Here is a 22,094-nt window from a genome sequence, read left to right on the forward strand (position 1 = left end):
AACAACCATGCACTTTGGGTTGGCCACAAGAGACGTAATATCATTTGTACCGATGTCTTTCCTCCAGGAAATCTGGAAAAACCTCAACGTTTTCGCTCTGTTGTCTAGGAGCCGTAATTCTCCTGCATTTACACCAACCTTTGGTTCATTGCGGGATAACGTGAGCCGGACCCATTTGAGCTGAAGACACTGCGAACCTGTAGGCTGATTCCTGCTGGCATTTAGATCTAGAGACCATTAAGATGGTGGCGAGATGGAAAGATGTAGCCCGACTCCATCACCACAACGCACATCATCCACAAGGCAAAAACACGGGATCCTGGACTTTATCTTTTTTCGTCCAGTCACTGAAGCTGCTGTAACTCTCATGTTAATGTCCAAACTGCTAATAAAAAATGATAAATATGAGGAAATAAATGTTTTTACATTTCCCATTTATCAGTTTTAATCACTTTAAATTTAAGTCCACATTTATATTTCTTTCCTCATTTATTTATTTTACTTCCAGATTAATCTATTCATGCATTTGCATGTTTCCCTAACGTGTTCATATTTTTCATTTAATCTGTATTATTTTATTTTACCCTCGACGGTGTGGTGGGTGTCTGGTAAACCCCACCTTATCACCAAATGTCAAACGGAAACCAAAAATCAAATGTAAAAGTCTCCACAGTGGAAATTAACAGAAATGTGGAAATAAATATGAAGCATTAACATTGAGTTACTTAAACATGTGTTGTGTTGTAAAAACATAGATTTATCTCTGAACTTTTATCTGTGGGAGTTTTGGTTCTCCGTCGTCTCTGCTGCCTGCTCTGTAAAAGCTGACCAGCCTCAAGGAAGCCTGGACGCTGGTCAGCTTTTACAGAGCAGGCAGCTGAAAACAGCCACAAAAAACAGCCTGTAAAATTAATCTGAGTTGCTCACTGCGTGGAGGACTAATATATATATTATTATATATTAATATTTGTATGAATAGACAGCATTCTTAAGAAATGAGCTGAAAGATGCAACAACAAGGGCTGGCTGTTGAAGAGAAGATCGAAGCCAAGCAGGGTTGTTTATTTAACACACAAGTTGTTTATATTTTTGTAAAAAAATGTATGTAAAGTGATATTATGGCTAGATCTGTACATTCACACATAAATGAACAATATTCCATGAGAAATACAGAATCGCTGTGAACGGCTGTTTTCAAGCAGCAGAGTGAAGACGAGCTCAGACGAGGTCCAGCGATCGGTGGGTTTCTACTTTCACATGAAGGTCATTTCCAGCTGCACGTTGTCCGGTTTACTGGTAGCAAAAATAAAACTTTACTGTTACGTATCAAACAGCTTTCTGTAAATCTAGCTGCCATCTTCAGAACAAGCTGGATAACTAAAAGGCACACGGTGAAGGTCTTCAGTTGCTGTTTACACCAGCCCTGACGCTTTTATAAACTATCTGAGGACATGAATGAGGCCGGAGATAAACATGTTTTTCTTTCCTTCAGGTCAGTATTGCTACTGGAGCCGACCGAGCCGGGTTCAGTCCAACGGGACAAAAATACGATAAGAGCCGGTCTCCATGCTGAGGCATTCCTGGATTCTCACTGATGTATTTCACATAAGAAGGAAGGTTGTTCCAGTTCGGCAGAGTTTCCATTTCATTCTGTTTGAGACGACAGTTTTCAGGCAAAGACTGACTGCAGTACTTACTTATGAACTAAAAAAGCCTAATTCAACACAAAAACATCTTTTTCTGTGATTCTATGTTTTCTTTCTTTTATTTCAATGTTGAAAATGTTGATTAAAATGTTAAAAATGGAAACAAAGTTGTTTCATAGAAAGTGTTCGGAGACGATGTGTTTAAGTAGTAGAGTGAGGAAGAAACATCAGAATATCGTGTTCGACATCGTCTGAAGTACTTCTGTGATTTAAAGTTTAAGCCAACGGGTTCAGAGTGGCTGTGAAACAACCGTGTGTACCCGAATAACACATTTAAAACAGCTGCAAGGCTGCAGAGACAATTTCAGGACCATCAACCTCTGCGCCAAGGTGCTCTCAGTGCAAACACCAGGTAAGTAAAGCCATGTGCAAAAATACATCTCAGTTCACTTAAAGGTAAAGCAAGTTAAAAAAAAACAGTTACACTTGTACAATACATCGTTTCCAATCAACAGTGAGACTAAGAAAGTGAAGGTGTAAAAATATCTAAAACTGATCTGAAAGCAGCTCACACAGTCTCTGAGATACAGACTCCTTGCTGGACCGGAGGGTGAGACGGAACATCTGGAAAGAAAGAAAACATTCCAGAGTTACAAAGTCTACGTGGTTCATCAGAGAGGTGAGTCTGTGTGTGTGTGTGTGTGTGTTGCTTTACCTGTGCTTGTGCATTGGGCTCCAGCCGAAGGAGGCAGCCCACCTGAGTGTTCTTAGTGTGAATGACTCCAGCTCCAACAAAGTTTCCAGGATTGGGATCCACCCCGTCCAACAACGCGACACCAAAACCCAACAGCTGCATGAGTACAGAGCAAACACGACATGCTCATATGCCATTTATATACAGAAAAAGCAGGAAAAAAAGATAAATCTGAATTAAAGTCGAACCGATAACAACTCAGATTTAAAAGTTTTATCCAACTGTTGCATTATTTATACACCAAATCTCAGCCAACAAAACAGATTTACAGCTGTTCTTAATGCCGTCTTACAGTTTATTTACAGGAAAACCATTTGAAATGACCTGAGGCCTCATTTATAAAGCTGGTTATAGTCAGCTTTTGTGGTTTATAAAACCAAAATCAGAGGGAGAACGTCCCTTCCTCCACGGCAACTCTGACCCTGCTGTACGCACAAAATATGGAGAAACTGCGACACCGACGGTGCAAAACAAAACCACGTGTTATATAATAAAGCTGTTCGCAAAAGTGAATAAACAGGCACATTTATTATGAATATTCCTGGGAGTGCATGTGCACTTCTCACACACTCACAAAAAAATGAAGAAATGAAATAAAGAAATCAGGATTCACAAGAGAAACAGACGTTTGTTAATAATCAGAACCTCAACTGCTGAAATATGTGAAACAAAACTTACATTTAAAAAAATACATTCACACCAAATAATAAGGCGACACTGCTGCCAACATGTGGCAGAAAAATAATAATAATTAAAGCCGCAAGCGGCATCCATCGGGTCCGAGCCTCCTGGCCCCCGCCACCCGTGTCATTCACCCTTTTTAACTCAAGCCATAAGAGCGTGACGTGACGTATGTGTCACATACAGTTTCTGAGACAGTTTGTTTCAATTTATGGAATAAAGTTTGTTCAAAATCCTGTTGAACACAATGTCATACTTGTCCTCTGTTCCCTAATAGATACCCAGAAGCAGAAAACCATATTATATTATTTTTAATATATCATATGGTAATAAATGGTAGATACCATTATTTATATTTTGTTAAAGGGCCAAATCATATTTAAAAATGTGTACTTTTCTTACCATTTTTTCATGGGACAGGCATAGATGGGTTAACTCAGCACGGTGTACCTGTGTGATTGTTTTAAAATAATGTACATGGAGGTGGCTGAGTCCTAAACAGTAGAAAGCCAGCACTTCTCTCCAACCAGAGGGAACCTTTTTCCATGGCAACAGGTGTTTTCATGTGTTAAGGACCTAACAAGTATGAATACTGTCAACTTTGGTGCAGATCCCATGTATTTGTTTGCAGATATGAGCTAACCATCACAAATCATTGTGCAGTTAGTGTCATGGACAATTCACTCAGTCATAAGAAGTTGAAAATTAGTGACAAGCTGACACTGCTGATAGAGAAATAATAGACAAACTACTGTATGAAGCCCAAAGACACTAGAAAAATTACAGTTTTGCTTCAGTAGAGAGAAAATGTTAGTGGATGACATTAAATAGATGATGCATAGAAGCTTCCTCATTCCCTTAAATCCACAGTTTTGTTGTGGATTTAAGGGATGTATATATACATATGTATTTATATATATATATATATATGTATATATACATATATATATATATATATATATATAGTACAGCCATTGAAGACCCATCTCTTTTGAATACATTCGATGAGTGTTTCAGAACATTTGTGTTGTAAATCAGCTGAAGAAGACCAGATATTAAATAACTATTATGTTTTTTTCATTTTAGTTTTTTCCATTGTATTTCTGCACTTTTTACAAATTGAGATCATGTGCCTTGTTTTCCAGTAAATGACTGAAATGTGTTTTATTATTATATTCCATTTATAAAGACAGATTTCAAATAAATATATTGGGTCATTTGAAACCCATTGTTAGTAGTTTAATAACCCATATTTTAATATATATATATATATATAACTATACAGCCAGGTCATTTTAATCCATTTTTAGAGTAGAAAATATTAACCAATGTGCTGGGTCCAACACATAACCCATTCCTGCTGATTTAAAATAAAGCAGTGCCGAGTCGATCCATATTTGACCCAGCAGCAGGGTTAAGATTGGGTTATTTTTGAACCCAGCAGTTTTTAGTGTGTGTGTGTGTATACATGTGTGTACATACATATACACACACCACACATCCTTTAACAGACAATGCCTCAACAGCAGGATTAATGAAAAGACAGCTTGGTCCTGCTGGATATAAGTCATAATATTAGTTAAAAAAAAAAAAAAAAAAAAGATGTGATTGTAAAAAAAAATATTAATTATTCAGTTATTCTGCTTATGTCAGTGCCTGGTGTTAGTTCGTATTTAACAATAGTTTTATGGTTAGAACTATAAACAGGGTTACAGATGTAATTATTATTAAGCTCACATAACAAAAAGTGGATGGTATTAGGTATTATATAGTGATATAATAGTGTTGCCTTCTATACATTAGGATAATCAAATGGCAGTCATCATTCGAAGCATCTACAGACACTTGTCCAAGTTGAGGACCTGAAAGTGGGGTAAAATGTAATCTAAAATATTACACTGCTGCAGATCACGTGACAACCTGCAGTCACCACAGCAACCTAAAAAATATTTCCTTATATTGTATGTTATTATTTATTTTTTGTTTATCCATTTTTTGCTGAGTTTTGTTTAATCAGCCTGTTTGTTGTTTTTCTTGCACTGTTAAGACCTTCACACCGCAATGCATTGTGGTATAATTCTTCCCGGTCTTGTGTTGACAAGGATCTTAACTCTGATTGGATGACGTTCGGATTTTTGAAAGATGCACTTTTCGTCTGACATTTTGTGTGTCTGCAAACGAGCCTCGGAGTGTGTCTCAAACCGCGCACTTACATGAGTGCACTGGAAGGTAGTGTGTAGTGCGCACTAAGCACTACCTTCTGTAGTGCACACTATTGTGGGTAAGTCCTGATCCAAATTGAGCACTAACGTTTTGCACTTACCGGTAGTGACGTACCAGCTTAGCAGCGCCGCTCGGTTACTATACCTTTTTTTTTTCTTCCAAAATCCAAAATCACGTCAACATACGTGTTTGCATGTCATACTTTTATGCTAAAACAGTTTTTAAATAAGCAACGATATCTTAACTGAATTAAAGTACGTTACATTATACATTTGTTTTTATTGGTGTTTACACTGATACTGTTCACGTCTGCAACAGGAAACCGATTATACTAGAAATCATCATTTAAAATATGAAATGCAGTAATGAAGACGCTAAAACAGGGATGCAGAAAACATTTTATTTAAACTTTTTATTAAAACATTTCTCTCTTGCCGCCTCCTCTTCTCCACAGCAGCGTCCTAGCCCGCAGGTGGTAAATGCCTCAGTGCCACTGCTGGCTCGGTAGTTTGATGCCACAGTGACCTACGGTGAACACAGAATGGAAGTTTATATAAAAGCAAACATTATTATGTACTTTATGGGTACTTTGTACATCACTTTAGATAAGAGTCTGCAATCAGCTACGGCTTCGTCAGCGGTACCATGGAAACGGGCCGGTTCTCTAAACCAGCGGTGTTTCCTAATCAGTTTTCAGATCAAGGACCATTTCGTTTACGCCAGAGACCCCGCAGTGCTTAATTTGGAGGTTCAGCAATCATGAATAAACATACGGAACCTATAGCATTAATCATTTCTAACACTTATAGCCCATCTAGATCCGCGAAATCGGCTATAAAACTGTTAACATTTACGTTGCTAACTCTACTGCAGCCTCCAACAAGTGATCAGATCCATAACCGTCATCAGGGATAGAAGAGATAAGATGCATGCTGCAGTTTATATTAGAATTATGATCAAATATCTTCATACTTACAACAGTTGAAAATACCCTCCGCCTGCATCGGTACCGCTGAGTCGGTGGCTGCAAGCTCTGAAAAACTGGTTGAAAGTCCCTCCCCTTCCGCTACGTCAGCAAGATGGCGTCCGTTTAGTGCGTGTAGTGTCCATCGTTTCGCACTAGATTTTTGGCCGAGTTTAGGGCAGCATCCGGGTACTTTCAGTGCACTGAGTTTTTACTGAAATTTCTGTGTCAGCGCACTAAGCACTTAAATGTAGTGTTCGAAGTATAGAAGTGCGCGGTTTGGGACACACCCTCGGTCTTTTCAGCTCAGCTTCTGAACAGACAGCACGTCCAGTTCATAGCAGACTGAAAAACTTTTGCACTCTTGTGGATTTATCCAGCAAACTTCGAACTTTTCGATCCAGGACACCTTCTTCAGCTTCTCGGACGTGTTTGTGGCTTTGCTTGGTAAGTTGAAGATTTTTATTAATGGAAAAGAAACTTTTTTCTACACCGTGTTAGCTTACAGCAGGTCGAAGTGGATTAATGTGACGTGTAACCTGTTAAATACTCAGCATTGAAATGATAGTTTATCATTATTATTATTATTTAAAGTGAACTAAAATAATAATGTCTTAACACTACTGTCCAAAGCAATCGAATATTTAGTAAAAGAAATGCCTCCCCAGGATGGATATTTAAGAGAAGCAAAGATAGCTGGTTAGCTGGTGTTATGTCTTTTTTTAGGATCATGTTTCTGCTTGCTGGTTTATTGCGGTGTGTTTCTGATTTAAGCTCCTTATTTGCTAAACATTTAATGCTGTTTTTACTGTGATAATGGGGTGATTCCCTCTCCTAAAATACTTTATCATGATAGTTAGACTTACATCAGTGAGGTGTGACACACAAGTTCGTGGTTCGATCATTCTGTGTTACAAGCATTACTCAGTGGCAATATAATTAAATTAGGAATTTGCCACTTCTGATTTATGGAGGACGTAAAGTGACACAATGAATTATTTAAATATATCATTCAATAATTACTTAAATTTGTCATTATATAATTAAAATGATAATGAAATACATAAATGTGTTATTAAATAATGAAAATGATAATTAAACACAAATGTGTTATTAAATGTATCATTAATTAATTACAATACAAATGAATATATGTAAAAACATATAATTATTTCACTATTTAATTAATTATTTCTCTATTTTATTATTTCACTATTTAATTAATTATTTCTGTACTTCATTATTTCTCTGGTGTTACGTCTGGTGTTAGGTCTTTTTTTTAGGATCATGTTTCTGCTTGCTGGTTTATTGCGGTGTGTTTCTGATTTAAGCTCCTTATTTGCTAAACATTTAATGCCGTTTTTACTGTGATAATGGGGTGATTCCCTCTCCTAAAATACTTTATCATGATAGTTAGACTTACATCAGTGAGGTGTGACACACAAGTTCGTGGTTCGATCATTCTGTGTTACAAGTTTTACTCAGTGAACATAATTTAATTATGAATTTGCCACTTCTGATTTATGGAGGACATAAAGTGACACAATGAACTAATTAAATATACCTTTCAATAATTACTTAAATGTGTCTGCCGCGGTTTTCCTCCCTGGTTGGCTGCCATATTTTTCCCCTGGCGGACTTTATTGAGTATGTGCAGTCTCAGCAGAGATAAAAAAAAAAAGGAGACGATGTCTCACTCTGTCTTTTTTCCCCCCTCTTTGCACATGTGCATTGTGCAACTCTCAGCAGAGATAGGATTAGAAGACGATGTCTCACTCGGTAATTTTTTTTTTTTTTTTGCCGACAATAGTCGACGGCTAAATTGTCGACTATTTTTCTTGTCGACTATTGTCGACAACGTCGACTAATCGTTGCAGCCCTAAATGAAATACATACATGTGTTATTAAATGTATCATTAATTAATTAAAATACAAATGAATATATGTAAAAACATATTATTTCACTATTTACTTAATTATTTCACTATGTCATTAATTATTTCTCTATTTCATTATTTCACTATTTAATTAATTTGTGAAATAATTAATTAAATAGATAAATAATTAATTAAACAGTAAAATAATGAAATAGAGAAATAATTAATAAAATATTGAAATAATTATAAAAGTTTTTACATATATTCATTTGTATTTTAATTAATTAATGATACATTTAATAACAAATTTAAGTATTTCATTCTCATTTTAATTATTTAATAACACATTTATGTATTTCATTATCATTTTAATAATTTAATGACACGTTGAAGTAATTATTGGATGATATATTTAATTAATTCATTTTGTCACTTTACGTCCTCCATACTGATTATGCTCCTTTTTCATTATCCATAAATGTGTGTGAACTAGCTTCTCTTTGGTCTTGTGGAGTCCCACATCATTCAATGACAAAGTTTTTATTGATAGAGGCAGAAATATGTCATTTGCAATTTACGCAGGCTATAAAATATCTGTGTTATACCATTCTGATTCTGGTTTTTTGTGCTTATATGTATATTTATTTTTTATCTATGTAATTATTTCACTATTGAATTAATTAGTGAAATAATTAATCAAATAGTGAAATAATTAAATAGATAAATCATTAATTAAATATTAAAATAATGAAATAGAGAAATAATTAAACAGTGAAATAATTCATTAAATGGATAAATAATTAAATAATGAAATAATGAAATAGAGAAATAATAAATTAAATGGATAAATAAGCAATTAGTAAAATAATAATAAATGTATTTACATATATTGATTTGTATTTTTGATTAATTAATGATACATTTAATAACACATTTATGTATTATCATTTTAATTATTTAATGACACGTTTAAGTAATTATTGGATGATATATTTAATTAATTCATTGTGTCACTTTACGTCCTCCATACTTATTATGCTCCTTTTTCATTATCCATAAATGTGTGTGAACTACCTTCTCTTTGGTCTTGTGGAGTCCCACATCATTCAATGACAAAGTTTTTATTGATAGAGGCAGAAATATGTTGTGTCCATTGCAATTGAGACAGGCTCTGAAGTGTCTGTGTTATACCATTCTAATTCTGGTTTTTTGTGCTTATATATATTTATTTTATTTTATTTTATTTTTATCTATATTCTTTTTTCCTGTATCGTCCAGCCCTGATATATATAGGGGGGGGAAGAAAATAGAAAAGGGAATCACCTTTTTAAATCTAAGATTTGAAAAGAAATTTCTAAGCAGATTTAGGAATTATTTAATTTTCCTTTGAGAAATTGCATTTGAAAATACATTTACAAATCACAGTATTTAATAATGAATATTTAAATGTCCAATTACTTGTTAATATTTTAATCTGAAATGTGTACAAATTACAAAACACTTTTCAAATTGATTTTTTTATTGTATAAATTAAATTTTTTATTTTAAAATTATATGAATTAATCTATTTTCTTTTTCTTTTCTTTTCTTTTTTTTTAACAATTTATCACTTCTTATGAAAATGCTGTAATGCATTTTCTATCACCCTACTGGTCTTCCATAGGATTGAGCCTTGAATCGTTCTTGGGGACACTTATCAATCTGGCAAGCTGTGGCAGCAGCCTGGGTTACACACAAACGCAAGCTGCAACAAAATAAATAACATTAATATAATCTATTATGCTTTGTTTCTACATCAATGCAGTTTCATCCACAAACACACACCCTGCTGGGTGTGTGTTTGTGTGTGCGCGCCAGGGTGCGTGTGTGTGTGGGTTTTTTTCTTTTCTAGAGATGCCGAGAAAGAAGAACTTCAGGATTTCGGAGGCGGCTAAGAGGAGGGCTGCCAACAGACTGACCCTTGATGTTTCTCCTCAGCTCCCCATGGACCACTGTGCACGTATGTATCCAAGCATTTTTAATTGGTTGTGATTCAGTGATTGACAATCAAGTGTGCACATATTCTGTGATTGTACTGATCTGTTTTTTTTCTGTATGTCTGTAGCGCGTGGCACTGGGCACCGGCACAAGGTGAAGAGGTGGGAGGTGTCGGTGCTCACAGGGCGGCAGCACAAATTGGTTCTTCCGTCGGAGTCCCACGGCAAAAAGGTAATGCTGTGTTTGAAATATACTAACGTAATAAAAACCCAAGTGAACAATACACGGTGCTATAAATACCAACATCTTTTCATTCAGGTGGTTTTTGCTATTGGTGACTCCCATCTTCGAAGCCTTGCAGGTATTTACTTATATTTTTATGTTCAATAAAGTATTAATGTACTGTATTAATGTATTTTATAAAATGTTACACAGACAGAAAGAAATATAGTAGAAACTTTCTTTGTCTTTTAGATGGCATCGTGCGGTTGCCTGAGGGTCGTCTGGCGTGGGGGTTCATGTCAACGCCTGGGGCAAGCGCCACCGAGTTGAGAACTGAGGTGCTTCATGCTGAGGTGCCTCAGGATCCCGACTTGGTGTGCGTCTTGGCTCCGAGCAATGACTTGACCGCCAAGCACACCATCGGTCGTGCGGCTGCAGACTTCGAGCGGTACCTAGCCACCGTCTGCAGTCGCTGGCCGAAGGTGTGTGTGCTGGACTTTCCTCCGAGGTTGACCGTTGAGGACTCCCTGCAAGAGCTCTACCGCCAGGAGTTCCACCGTGTGGCAGCCCGCATGGGTACGTGAAAATATGTGCCTGCGCTGTTGCATGTTTATCACAGATTACATCAGAAATATGGCTGTAGTTTATCTTCAGTGTAGTGGTATATAGATGTATAAATTCTGTTGTTTTACAAGCATAAAGAGCTCTGCTATGTGTTTTTGTTAAAGCTGTGAAGTACTTCCACATCGCGGACCACTTCCCTCGGCAGTGTCTCAACCTGTGGAGTCGCGATGGTGTAAGTAGATCATTTGTCTTGACAGTTTGATGCCCTCGTGTTCATGTCAGAGGCTGAGATGGAATCCGGGACCTTCTGATCTTGAGATGATAGACTATCTGTGTAGAGCTGTGTGTATCTAGTGAGAGATTTTGTGGAAAAAGTTACATTTCATGAATGTCGTCCTCGTAGGTCCACCTGAGTGATGACGTCGGAATGGAGATCTTCGCCCAGCTGCTGTGGACGGTTGCTTACACGGTTGTCCTTTTAATTTTTAACAGTTAAATCGTCTTATGAAATATATGCAGGCATTCACTTGATGTAATTTTGGCTGCTGACCAAGTGTGGAAAAGGCATATTGTTTATGGTTCTGTCTTTATTTTTTGATTGAAGCAACTGGAGACCGTGCCGCCAGCCCCGCCGGTGTCTCGTCCATCCCCACCTTCTCGCTTCACTCCCCGTGTGGTTGTGAAGGGAGAGGTGAGGGTGCGTCGCAGCCCTGGGCCCGAGGAGTGGACTGTTGTTGGTCCGAGCGGCAAGGTAATAATATGACAAGAAATGTCACAGCTGTCAGACTCACATTTGATTGATTTTTCACAGACCAAAATCCCCTTTGTTTATTTTGTCTATATATTTTTTCTCTTTCAGTCCTCTGGAGGATGCAGTGCAGTTCAGCGGGAGGTTTGTATGATATTTGTATAAAAAAAACATGAAGTGTAATATTTGCTGGAAGTTAAATGGTTAAATCAGTAAAATTCAACGCTTGTGTATATCTGTTTTTTGTATTTCTAGCCGGCTGGTATCCCCCTGAATCCTGTGCTGTTCAGCAGTGAGATGTTGGAGGAGATGGAGAAGGTTTCTCCATCAAATCTGACGTCTCCTGCTGACTTTGCTGGTGTTTCACCGCCAAAGGTAAGTTGCATCCAGACAAACATGTGTTTAGGTGTTATCATAAAATGTTTTATTCTGAAAGTCTAAATGATTAACGATAGACTTCTATAATGCTAAAAGTGTTCTGTTTGTGCTTTGGACAGACGCTGCGTGTGAAACACCACTCCAAGAGGACTCGAAGGGTAAGGAGATTTTGGAAAGGAAATCTTTGTATTTATTATTCTTCCTGTGTTTGTAAAGTGAAATAAACTGTGTTTTCGTTTCTTTTCTATTTGAGACTGCATCCAGCCGAGGGATTTCTTCTGACTCCAAGGCCGCTGTGGAGTCGAAGAAGGTAAGAAATGTAATTGTGCTTAAGGTTTGTGTATTTTTATGTGTGTGTGTGTGGGTCTGTGTATATATATATGTATACATGTATCATATATATATATATATATATCTATTAGGGTGCATCAAAAAACACAATACTTGAATTTTGATATGGCTGGGTACTAAAAGTGTTCCAATATATGTAGAAACAACACATGCAAAATATTTTTCCAATACATAATTATTTAGGGGTGCCACCATACATCTGTTTCTGTTGGATAAAGTGGTAAACAGTAGTCAATGGTCGCCATGGAGATCTGGTAGATCAACGACTGCAGCTCAAGAACACTAAGGTGAGCTTTAGTTTTTGTGTTGGGTATGTGTACACTCTATTACATCTTACTACCATATCTGTAGTTGTGTCTTTATATATTTACATAATTTGAATGAAATCTAGTCATATTTATCGATATTTGGCGCTCATTGCACCTAGCTAAGATTAGCTAGCAACAGTTTGCTAACCACAGTTAGCTAACTATCTTAGCTCATCTTAGCTATCAACGACTGAAGCTCAAGAACACTAAGGTGATCTTAAGTTTTTGTGTTGGGTATTAACACTCTATTACATATTACTACCATATCTGTAGTTGTGTCTTTATATATTTACATAATTTGAATGAAATCTAGTCATATTTATCAATATTTGGTACTCATTGCACCTAGCTAACATTAGCTAGCCACAGTTTGCTAACCACAAGGTATTAAGCTTAACATTAACTGTAACATACAGTAGTCAATATCATATTCAGATTATTGATGCTTCATGAGAGTAGCACTGTACTTGTGAAATTAACATATATGCACGAACAGCTACCTACTCTGTCAGTTATCATTGTAAAAAAATTGAGACTTTGCAAGCATGGTTAATCATATTTGAGCGATATTAAATATGCCAAGATCTGATTTTAAACACTACAAATAAACACACTACAAACACTTGTCCTTGTATCATTTTCTTTCTCAGGCACAACCCACTCTAGGATCCAGCTCTAAAATGCTGTCCTCACCAACTAGTCCCTGCCAGACTAGCAGTCGCAGCTTGGTCTTTGGTCTGGGCCCTAAAATCACCAGAGAGGATGGCATCATCACTGGCGCAAAGCTGCCAACTGGTCGCCAGATCTTACGCTGCATGCTTGCCCAGCAACCTGGTGCAAATGGAGCGCTGTCGCAGTTTGAGGCAGCCAAGGTTGTCCTGGAGCAGGTGCGGCCATTTTACAAGAAGGCCAACATCCCAATGGTAAGCGATAAGCGTGCGTGTCACAAGATGGTAGAGTTAATAAATGCCAACAACAAGCTGCGGAAAATCTCCCACGCCAAGCGCTCCAGTGAGGCTGCAGAAAAACAACTGGAGAAAATGGAGTGCAGACTTGATGCCACATTTCCACTGTGGCCTCCAAATGTTGAGAAGCTGATTGATAATCCTGAAGACCTAGCTTTCTTGGCCAGCATGAAGACCGACAGAGTGGCCACATTTGGTGCATTGGATCAAAAGCTGCAGCTCAAGGTGAAGCGGCGAGAGAACCGTCAAGCTGCTGCGGCAGCCAGACGGTCCAGGTGTGAAAAGGAGCTGGAGGAAATGACAGCAATGTCCAGCTTGGTGTCGGAAAGTGATGAGGAGCCAGAGGATGATACTAACACAGTCTGTCCACCATCTGAGGTCAAACCATCCCTCAAGCGCAAAAAGAGTGGAACAAACATCTTCATTCCACATGACATCCTTAGTCGACCAAGTGTGTCACTGGCCACAAGGTTGAAGATGTCACCAATGCAACAGGCTGCCTTCACGCGTGCCCTGGTCGAAGAGTCAGGTGGCGAATGTACACATCTCTCTGCATCCTATGCAACAGCTGACCGAGCAAGGCGCGAAGTGTTGGAGAAAATCAGTGAGGAACAGCACAAACAGTGGACCCCACCTCCATTGTGCACCCTACACTGGGACAGCAAGTTAACACCGATGCTCAGCAACGTGCACCAGTTGGAGGAGCGTCTTACAGTGGTGGTCGGAGATGCAGTGCGGTTGAAACTGCTTGGTGTCCCAGCGTATAGGAAGCAGACTGATGAGGCATGTGGAGCAATTATTGCACGGTTGACATGCAAGTTGCTTCAGGACTGGAGCTGCGCTGACCAGGTTGTCAACATGGCATTTGACACCACTGCCTCAAACACTGGTCATCTCACGGCAGCCTGCGTTGCCATTCAGCTTTCACTGGGCCGACCACTGCTTTGGTCTGGGTGCCGGCACCACATTGGTGAGGTTCTCCTAAACCAGGTTTTCACAGACCTGAAGGTGGAGTCATCACGCTCACCAGAGGTTACCTTGTTCACACGTCTGAGAGAGAACTGGAACCTGTTACCACAAGAATCCAGCAGTCAATGGTCCCGCTACATTCCTGGCAACACGGAGCAACAATTCCTGGGCAAGTTACGTGCTGAACTTGTCATTTGTGCAAAAGAAGTTGACTACAAGCGAGGTGACTACCGTGAGTTTGTGAAGCTGTGTCTTGTGTTTCTGGAGGCAGATGGTGAAGAGCAGACTCCAGTGACTTTCCAACAACCAGGAGCGCTCCACAAGGCACGATGGATGGCCAAGCTGCTCTACACTCTCAAGCTGGCCTTGATGGAGCAGCACATTGCATTGCTTCCCCAGGGCACAATCACCACACAGCATCAGGTGCCGAAGATTCGGGCCTTTGCCAACTTCATCACACACATCTACGCAAAGTGGTGGCTGACCTGTGAGAAAGCTGTAGATGCTGCCTGGAATGACCTCACTCTCTACCACCAACTGCAGACATACAAGGCTGTAGATGAAGGCATTGCAGCGTCAGCAATCAAAGCACTCGAGAGGCATCGCTGGTACCTGACAGGTGAGATGCTACCCCTGGCTCTCTTCAGCAGCAAGGTGCCAATTGATGACAAGCGTGCACTTGTCAGTGCGATCTTGGAGCACAAGCCAGCTGATCTTCCCATGCATGTCCCCCAGCAGCGCTTTGGTACTGGTTTTGGTAAGCCAAAGTTCCCCACCCTCTTGCCAACCACCAGCTTGGCTGACCTCGCCAACGCAGATTGCTGGTTTGGGATGCACCAGCTGCACATTGATCCAGCATTTCTGTCTCTGGATGTGAAAGAATGGGCTACCAATGCTGCATTCAAAAAAAGTGAGGTCAATGTCCGCGCAATGAATGTGGTCAATGACTGTGCTGAGCGTGGCATCAAGCTCACATCCGACTTTGTCACAGTGGCCAGGAAGGAGCAGCACCTACAGAATGTGCTGCAGGCAGTTGAACATGATCGCAGCCAACAGCCAAACCTTCGCTGCTGTAAACGCAGGCTAATCCCTGAGTAGGAGGGTTACTCTTGGGTGGCAGGTGGGGAGAGATATCTGAGGGGAGACACACTGGTGAGCTTCAGTTCAGGTTCTATACTCTCCCTGTTGATGTTGTTCAGTGGAGTGGACTCTGTTGAAGTTAAGTTTGAAGTTTAGTTAATGTTAGCTCTTTAGGCCCTGAGTTAGCCACTAGAGGGGGTTTGTCAGTGTGTCAGTCCCACTTGTGTTTAACAATAAAGTGTGTAAACTTTTGTATGTGTGTCTGTCTGACATCCATCTACTCAGGTTAAGGCTACATGAACAATTCCCCATTGATTCCCATTCATTTTGTCTGTAGGACAAATGAATGGAGAATCTTGAAAGTTAAATTCTGAGAAATGGCCAAATTACCCAAAGGGGAAACACAAAATTTTTCCATAGAACACTAAAGAACATGTTACTGTATAAGAGTTAACTATATTCAACATTTCCATGTCAACTTTTTTTGTAATTAGACAAAAAATTGCTCGTTTTTCGAAATTTCACAAAAGTTTGTGTGTTAGGTGGCACCCCTAAACCTCAATGGATTTCTTCAAAACTTTGCAAAAGTTGTTTTTATGTTAACTGGAACAAAATGCAATGCCAGCCAAATTGATATTATGAAATTAAAATTTCCCATTCAAATTTGATGCACCCTAAATCTATGTATGTATCATCTCTGAAGATGTGTCTTTGCAATTTTTGTCTTGAGGCGGGGGCAACGTCCAGGCATCCGGTCCCTTCTGGCTGCACTGACGAGTCGACGGTGAGTACCATTTACATGAACAATATCTGTAAAGTATATATCATTTGTTAATTAAGGAAAAAACAAATTTTTCATGTATTTAGGAGTTTTGCTAAATTGTTTTAAAGTATCAATTTTGCACATACTCAGCATGACAGAGAACAAATGTCAGTGCACAGACAGCAGTTTATTACACATGACAGTGATTAGAGCCCATTGCATGTTGATATCCTTTATGATTAGGTTGCGACAACACAGAGGCCGGGTGTGTTGTCTTCTACTGATGAAGATGAGGAAACTACTGTGAAGGTAAGTGAGGTGAGTATGGGTAATGTTGATGTTGTTAGGGGTTCAGTTCACCAGGGGCACAGTCGGTTTAGAAATCCGGGAGTTCAGTGTATGGCGATAGGGTTGGTTAGTTTGGCCAGACATATGGTGTCTAGTGTGTTCAGTTGGAAGACAGAAGATTTAGATTTAGCTCTGTGGTTAGGAGATCAGCTTTATACGCATCTGAAGGACCATGGTATAATTCCTCCAGGAGAAGACTTTTTGATGATCCCAGAGTTGCCGAAAGAGCACGTTTTATACTGGCAGAACTTTAAGTTTGCATTCCCCGAGACTGTCAGTGGTGATGTCACTGTGACTGAAGGAGAGTTCATTGAGTGTGGAGCATTTGTGACTCTAGAACATGGGCTGGAAAGGATGTTATCTCAGTACCAGACATGTCTTTTGACCTTGTGTTCAAATACATGTGCGGTCATTTCTGCTATTGGTAGGTTTGCTGTAGTTGATTCTCATTCACGCAGTGCTACTGGCATGGTGGATGTTAATGGTACCAGTGTAGTTTTGTACTTTGGTTCCATTAGGGAAGTGTTTGATCACTTTAGTTGTTTGGCAGTGATGTTTGGTGGTAGTAGCAAGCCTTTTGAAATAAATGGTGTTGATGTGAGTAGGGAGTGTGATGTGTCGAGTAGCTTATTTGTTAGTGCATCTGATGATGGCAATAAGCAACGTGTAAAACGTCAGCTGTCAGCAGATTGTGATGAAGTTGGCCTTTCCAGCCCATCTAAACATACGCCAAAGAAAGGCCGTATTAATGTTTCGATGGTTGTTTCAGATGACGAGTTTGCTATTGAGGAACAGGTTTTGGTAAGTCGGCAGATTAGTTCAGATGTGGAAGTAGTCAGTGAAGGACATGAAAAGCTTATGTTTAACCCTCTCTGTGAAAATACTTGTCAAAGATTGTGTACCAAATTAAATATAGAGTATGAAAGTGTAAATAGCACTGCGTCTAGTCGTGTTGGCGAGTTAGGCGTTCCGTGCCAAAATAGAGACATAGTTGCTGATGGTAGCTGCTATTTTAGGGCCGTTTCTCAGGCACTGAGTGGCACACAAAAGCATCACATCAAAATTAGGAGAGCGGTTGTGAAATATTTAATGAGAAATGATTTGAAATATCAAAGTAGTTTGAGAGAAGGTTATTCCTCTGTGGCAGACTACGTAGACAAATCAAAAATGCGTTACGTTAGCAGCTGGGCGACAGAATTAGAAATACAAGCCACAGCAGATTTATTGGGTATTAATGTTTTTACATTTATTGGTGGTCATTGGGTAAAATATGGATGCAGCAGCAGTTGTGTGTCAGAAAAATCCATTTATTTAGAAAACTGCCTTGGTAGTCATTATGAAACTGTAGTTTGCGTTAAAGAACCCAAACTAGAAACTTGTTATGGATACTGTAAAGTAAAATTTTCAGAAGCGTATCGTACTAGATTGTCAGGAAAAGATTTAATTAGAGATGTTTCATCTGAAAGTGACACATCAGTTTGCAAAAAGGACATAGAGCGCGGTTTATATATTTCAAAATATAATAAAGTAATGAGAAGAACCCAAATTAGGAATATAAATAGAAGAAAATATGCACTAGATGCGCGTCACCGTGAAAATGCGAAAGACCGAAAAAAACTAAGATATGCCCTAGATGCGTGTCACCGTGAAAATGTGAAAGAGGGAAAAAAAATAAGATATGCACTAGATGCGCGTCACCGTGAAAATGTGAAAGACGGAAAAAAAATAAGATATGCACTAAATGCGCGTTACCGTGAAAATGTGAAAGACGGAAAAAAAATAAGATATGCACTAGATGCGCGTCACCGCGAAAATGTGAAAGACGGAAAAAAAAAAAAGATATGCACTAGATGCGCGTCACCGTGAAAATGTGAAAGACTGAAGCAAAATAAGATATGCACTAGATGCGCGTCACAGAGAAATAGTTAAAAGAGTTGTGAAATCAAAGAGGCAAGAAATTAAAGATAAGGACAAAACACAGAATATTGAGTTTTTCACTGAGAGGTTTTTAAACAAAGTTGAACATGGTCCTGAGTATATCTGTTGTGTCTGTTTCAGGCTGTTGTTTCCACATCAGGTGTTAAGTTGTAGAAAGGAAGCTTATAACAAGACTGCGGCCATAGCTTCTTTAGCAGATAGGTGTATTAGAAACGACTATTTACATGGATGTAGGGAGGATTGTGTTCAGCCGTGTCAGATTATGGCTTCAAGTAGAGGGCATCTTTGGATTTGTTACACTTGTCATCATAAAATTTCACATGAGCAAATGCCTGCTGAAAGTGTAACAAATAATTTGGTAGTAGATCCAGTTCCCCCAGAATTGGCTTGTTTGAATAGGTTAGAACAACATTTGATTGCTTTAAATATTCCGTTCATGAAAATGCTTGCATTACCCAAAGGTGGCCAAAATGGAGTTCATGGACCAGTAACCTGCGTTCCATCCAACGTAGTTCAAACATCTAAAATGTTGCCCCGATCAAATATGGAGGGCTCTTTATTGGCAGTTAAATTAAAACGTAAGTTAACTTATAAAGGCCATTATCAGTATGAGTTTGTGGATACAATGCATATTAGGCAAGCTTTACGGTTTTTAAAGCAATCAAATAAGTTTTATAAAGACATAGATTTTAATGAGGAATGGGTTAATGAGTTGTGTGTCTTAGAGCAACCTGAGGATGAAGAGAAGGACAATGCAGAAGTAGTTGAGAGTACTGGGGATGATGTTGAAGATGATGAGTTGCTGCATGATCGACAGCAACATTGCATGTTTTCAGATACGTGTCTGATGCCTGTAGATATCGGTCAGGAAGTTCTAGATCAGTATTTTGATAGTATAGTTAATGTTGCACCAGCTGAGGGTAATAATCCAGTTAAGTTGTTGACAGATCGAGAAAATGAAGCAAGGTGTTTCCCAGTGTTGTTTCCTCGAGGTCGTAATATGTACCATGAAAGCCGTGTCTATAATTTGTCGTTGTGCCGTTATTTTAATAACCGAATTTTACATGCGGATAGAAGGTTTGCTCAGAATGTAGAGTATATTTTCTTTGCTCAGTACATGTCTGAGGTAGATCAGGTTGTCTCCAAAGTAAGTATAGCATTAAGAAAAGGTAAAGGAGGTGAGGTGAGCGTAGAAAAGGAGGAGTCCTTGAAGCAGTTGTTGGATGTAGATGACGGTTTCAGATTTCTTAAGCCGATTGGAGGGACTCCAGCATTTTGGCAGGGAGTACAGAAAGACCTGATGGCTTGTGTTCGGCAACTTGGGATTCCCACATGGTTTTGTTCTTTCTCTTCCGCGGATCTGAGATGGCAAAACCTTCTTAAAACTATTTTAAAACAGGAAGGTCGAACACAGACGTTTGAAGAGTTAGAGTGGACTGATAGATGCGATCTGTTGCGTCGTAATCCTGTCACTGCCGCCAGAATGTTTGATTTCCGCTGGCACTGTTTTTTGAAGGAGGTCCTTATGTCTCCTTCAAATCCCATAGGAAAAATTATTGATTACTTTTATCGGGTGGAGTTTCAGTGTCGCGGGAGTCCTCATGTGCACTGTCTTTTCTGGATTGAAAATGCGCCTAAAATTAATACAAACAAAGACGAAGAAGTGGTAGCTTTTATTGATAAGTACGTAACATGTGAGCTACCAGCACAGGATGAGACATTATTGGAGATGGTCACATCTGTGCAGCAACATTCAAAGAGGCATTCAAAAAGCTGTAAGAAAGGTGGCACTGACTGTCGCTTTAATTTTCCCAGACCAGTGTCAGGTAGGACATTTCTTGTTAATGTTCATTTGAATACTACAAATGAGTGTGATAAATGTAAGAATAGGTTCGATCATAAATACGAAGGAAAACAGTGCACATGTGGAAATGAGTACTACTATAATCTGCTAAAGGTTGATAAGGATTTGGCAGTACGCACTCTGGAGTCAGTGAAAAAGGTGTTAAAAGATGAGAACAAGACGTTTAATAGTTTAGATGAGTTGTTTCATAGTTTAAATATCAATCAGCAAATATTTGAAATATGTTACAAACGTCTAAATATGAATAAAACCCAAATTGTATATAAAAGAGACATTAACGAAGCATGGATTAATCCATATAACAAGTCTCTATTAAAATGCTGGAATGCAAATTTAGATATTCAATTTGTGACAGACGCGTACGCCGTTATAGTTTATATTATTTCATACATTAGCAAATCAGAAAAAGAGGTAGGATTGTTGCTTAGTAAAGCTCATAAAGAAGCAACAAAAGATGACAACGTCAGTGCAAAAGAGGCACTGAAACAAATTGGCAGCGTTTATCTAAACAGTCGCGACGTGTCTGCTCAAGAAGCAGTTTATAGATTAACGGGAATGCATTTGAAGGAGAATTCGCGTAAAGTAGAGTTTATACCAACAGGGGACAAAATAGTTAAAATGAGTAAACCAATTAGTGTTATCCAAGAATGTGGGCTAACAGGAGATGATGTGTGGATGGTTAGTATAGTAGACCGTTATAGAAGTAGGCCTAATAATAGCACTTTTAATGACATGTGCATAGCAACGTTTGTGTCAGAATATCGTCTTTTAAACCGAAATGAAAAATCAAAGAATGCGATTCAATTGCAAAGGGGATTAGGATTAATTCTTAAAAGAACACGAACAAAACCCGCTGTAGTTCGTTATGCGCGCTTTTCAAAAACAAAAACCCCAGAATTATATTTTAAAAGCCAGTTACAGTTGTTTTTGCCGTACCGCGTAGAAGATGACTTAAAAGCTGCTGATTGCGAAACATTTGAACAATTTTATGAAAATGGTTCCGTGATCTTTAGTGATGGATCAGAACACACCGTGAAATCTGTCGTCGATACGAATAGGAACAAATTTGAGGTAGAAGATTCAGAAGAATTAGAAGAGTTGCAAAAGAAACTTGAAAATGAGGGTGGTCCTGAAGTTGCCTGGGGAAATCTGTGCCCCGAAAAAGAAGTAGAGCGTTTAGAGTGTCAAGAAGAAATTAGAGAAAAAGAACAGACACCTGCGGAAGATGCAGAAGAAATAGGTCGGGAACTCGTAGACAACATTCCAGATTTGGCTGTTAGGAATGATCAGGTGTGTCAATCAGAAAAGAATAATAATGTAATGAGTAGGAGGAGTGAGGGCTTAGAATTAATTAGATCTCTGAATGAGAAGCAGCTGTCAGTCTTCTATAAAATCCGTAACTGGTGTTTGGATAAAGTCAATGGTAGAAACCCAGAACCCCTCCATGTGTTTATATCTGGAGGAGCTGGAGTTG

At 38.8% G+C, this 22,094-nt stretch overlaps 1 protein-coding gene and 1 long non-coding RNA gene across 2 annotated transcripts in view; one reads left to right on the forward strand and one right to left on the reverse strand.

The window, feature by feature from the left end:
* Positions 1–1,746: 1,746 nt before the first annotated feature.
* Positions 1,747–22,094, reverse strand: part of LOC121637631 (AP-2 complex subunit alpha-2-like) — a 48,355-nt gene continuing 28,007 nt past the window's right edge. Inside the window, exons 21-22 of the mRNA XM_041981805.1 lie at positions 2,362–2,496; positions 1,747–2,270 (exon numbers count right to left, since the gene is read on the reverse strand). Of these exons, the coding sequence (XP_041837739.1) occupies positions 2,193–2,270; positions 2,362–2,496 (213 nt within the window). The 3' untranslated portion in view covers positions 1,747–2,192. The remainder of the gene's footprint in view (positions 2,271–2,361; positions 2,497–22,094) is intronic.
* Positions 10,085–10,651, forward strand: LOC121637642. Its single transcript, XR_006009914.1, has 4 exons — positions 10,085–10,144; positions 10,250–10,353; positions 10,441–10,483; positions 10,597–10,651. It is a non-coding gene; the product is annotated as an uncharacterized LOC121637642 (long non-coding RNA).

This window comes from Melanotaenia boesemani, chromosome 1 (assembly GCF_017639745.1).
Source record: "Melanotaenia boesemani isolate fMelBoe1 chromosome 1, fMelBoe1.pri, whole genome shotgun sequence".
Taxonomy (NCBI): Eukaryota; Metazoa; Chordata; class Actinopteri; order Atheriniformes; family Melanotaeniidae; genus Melanotaenia; species Melanotaenia boesemani.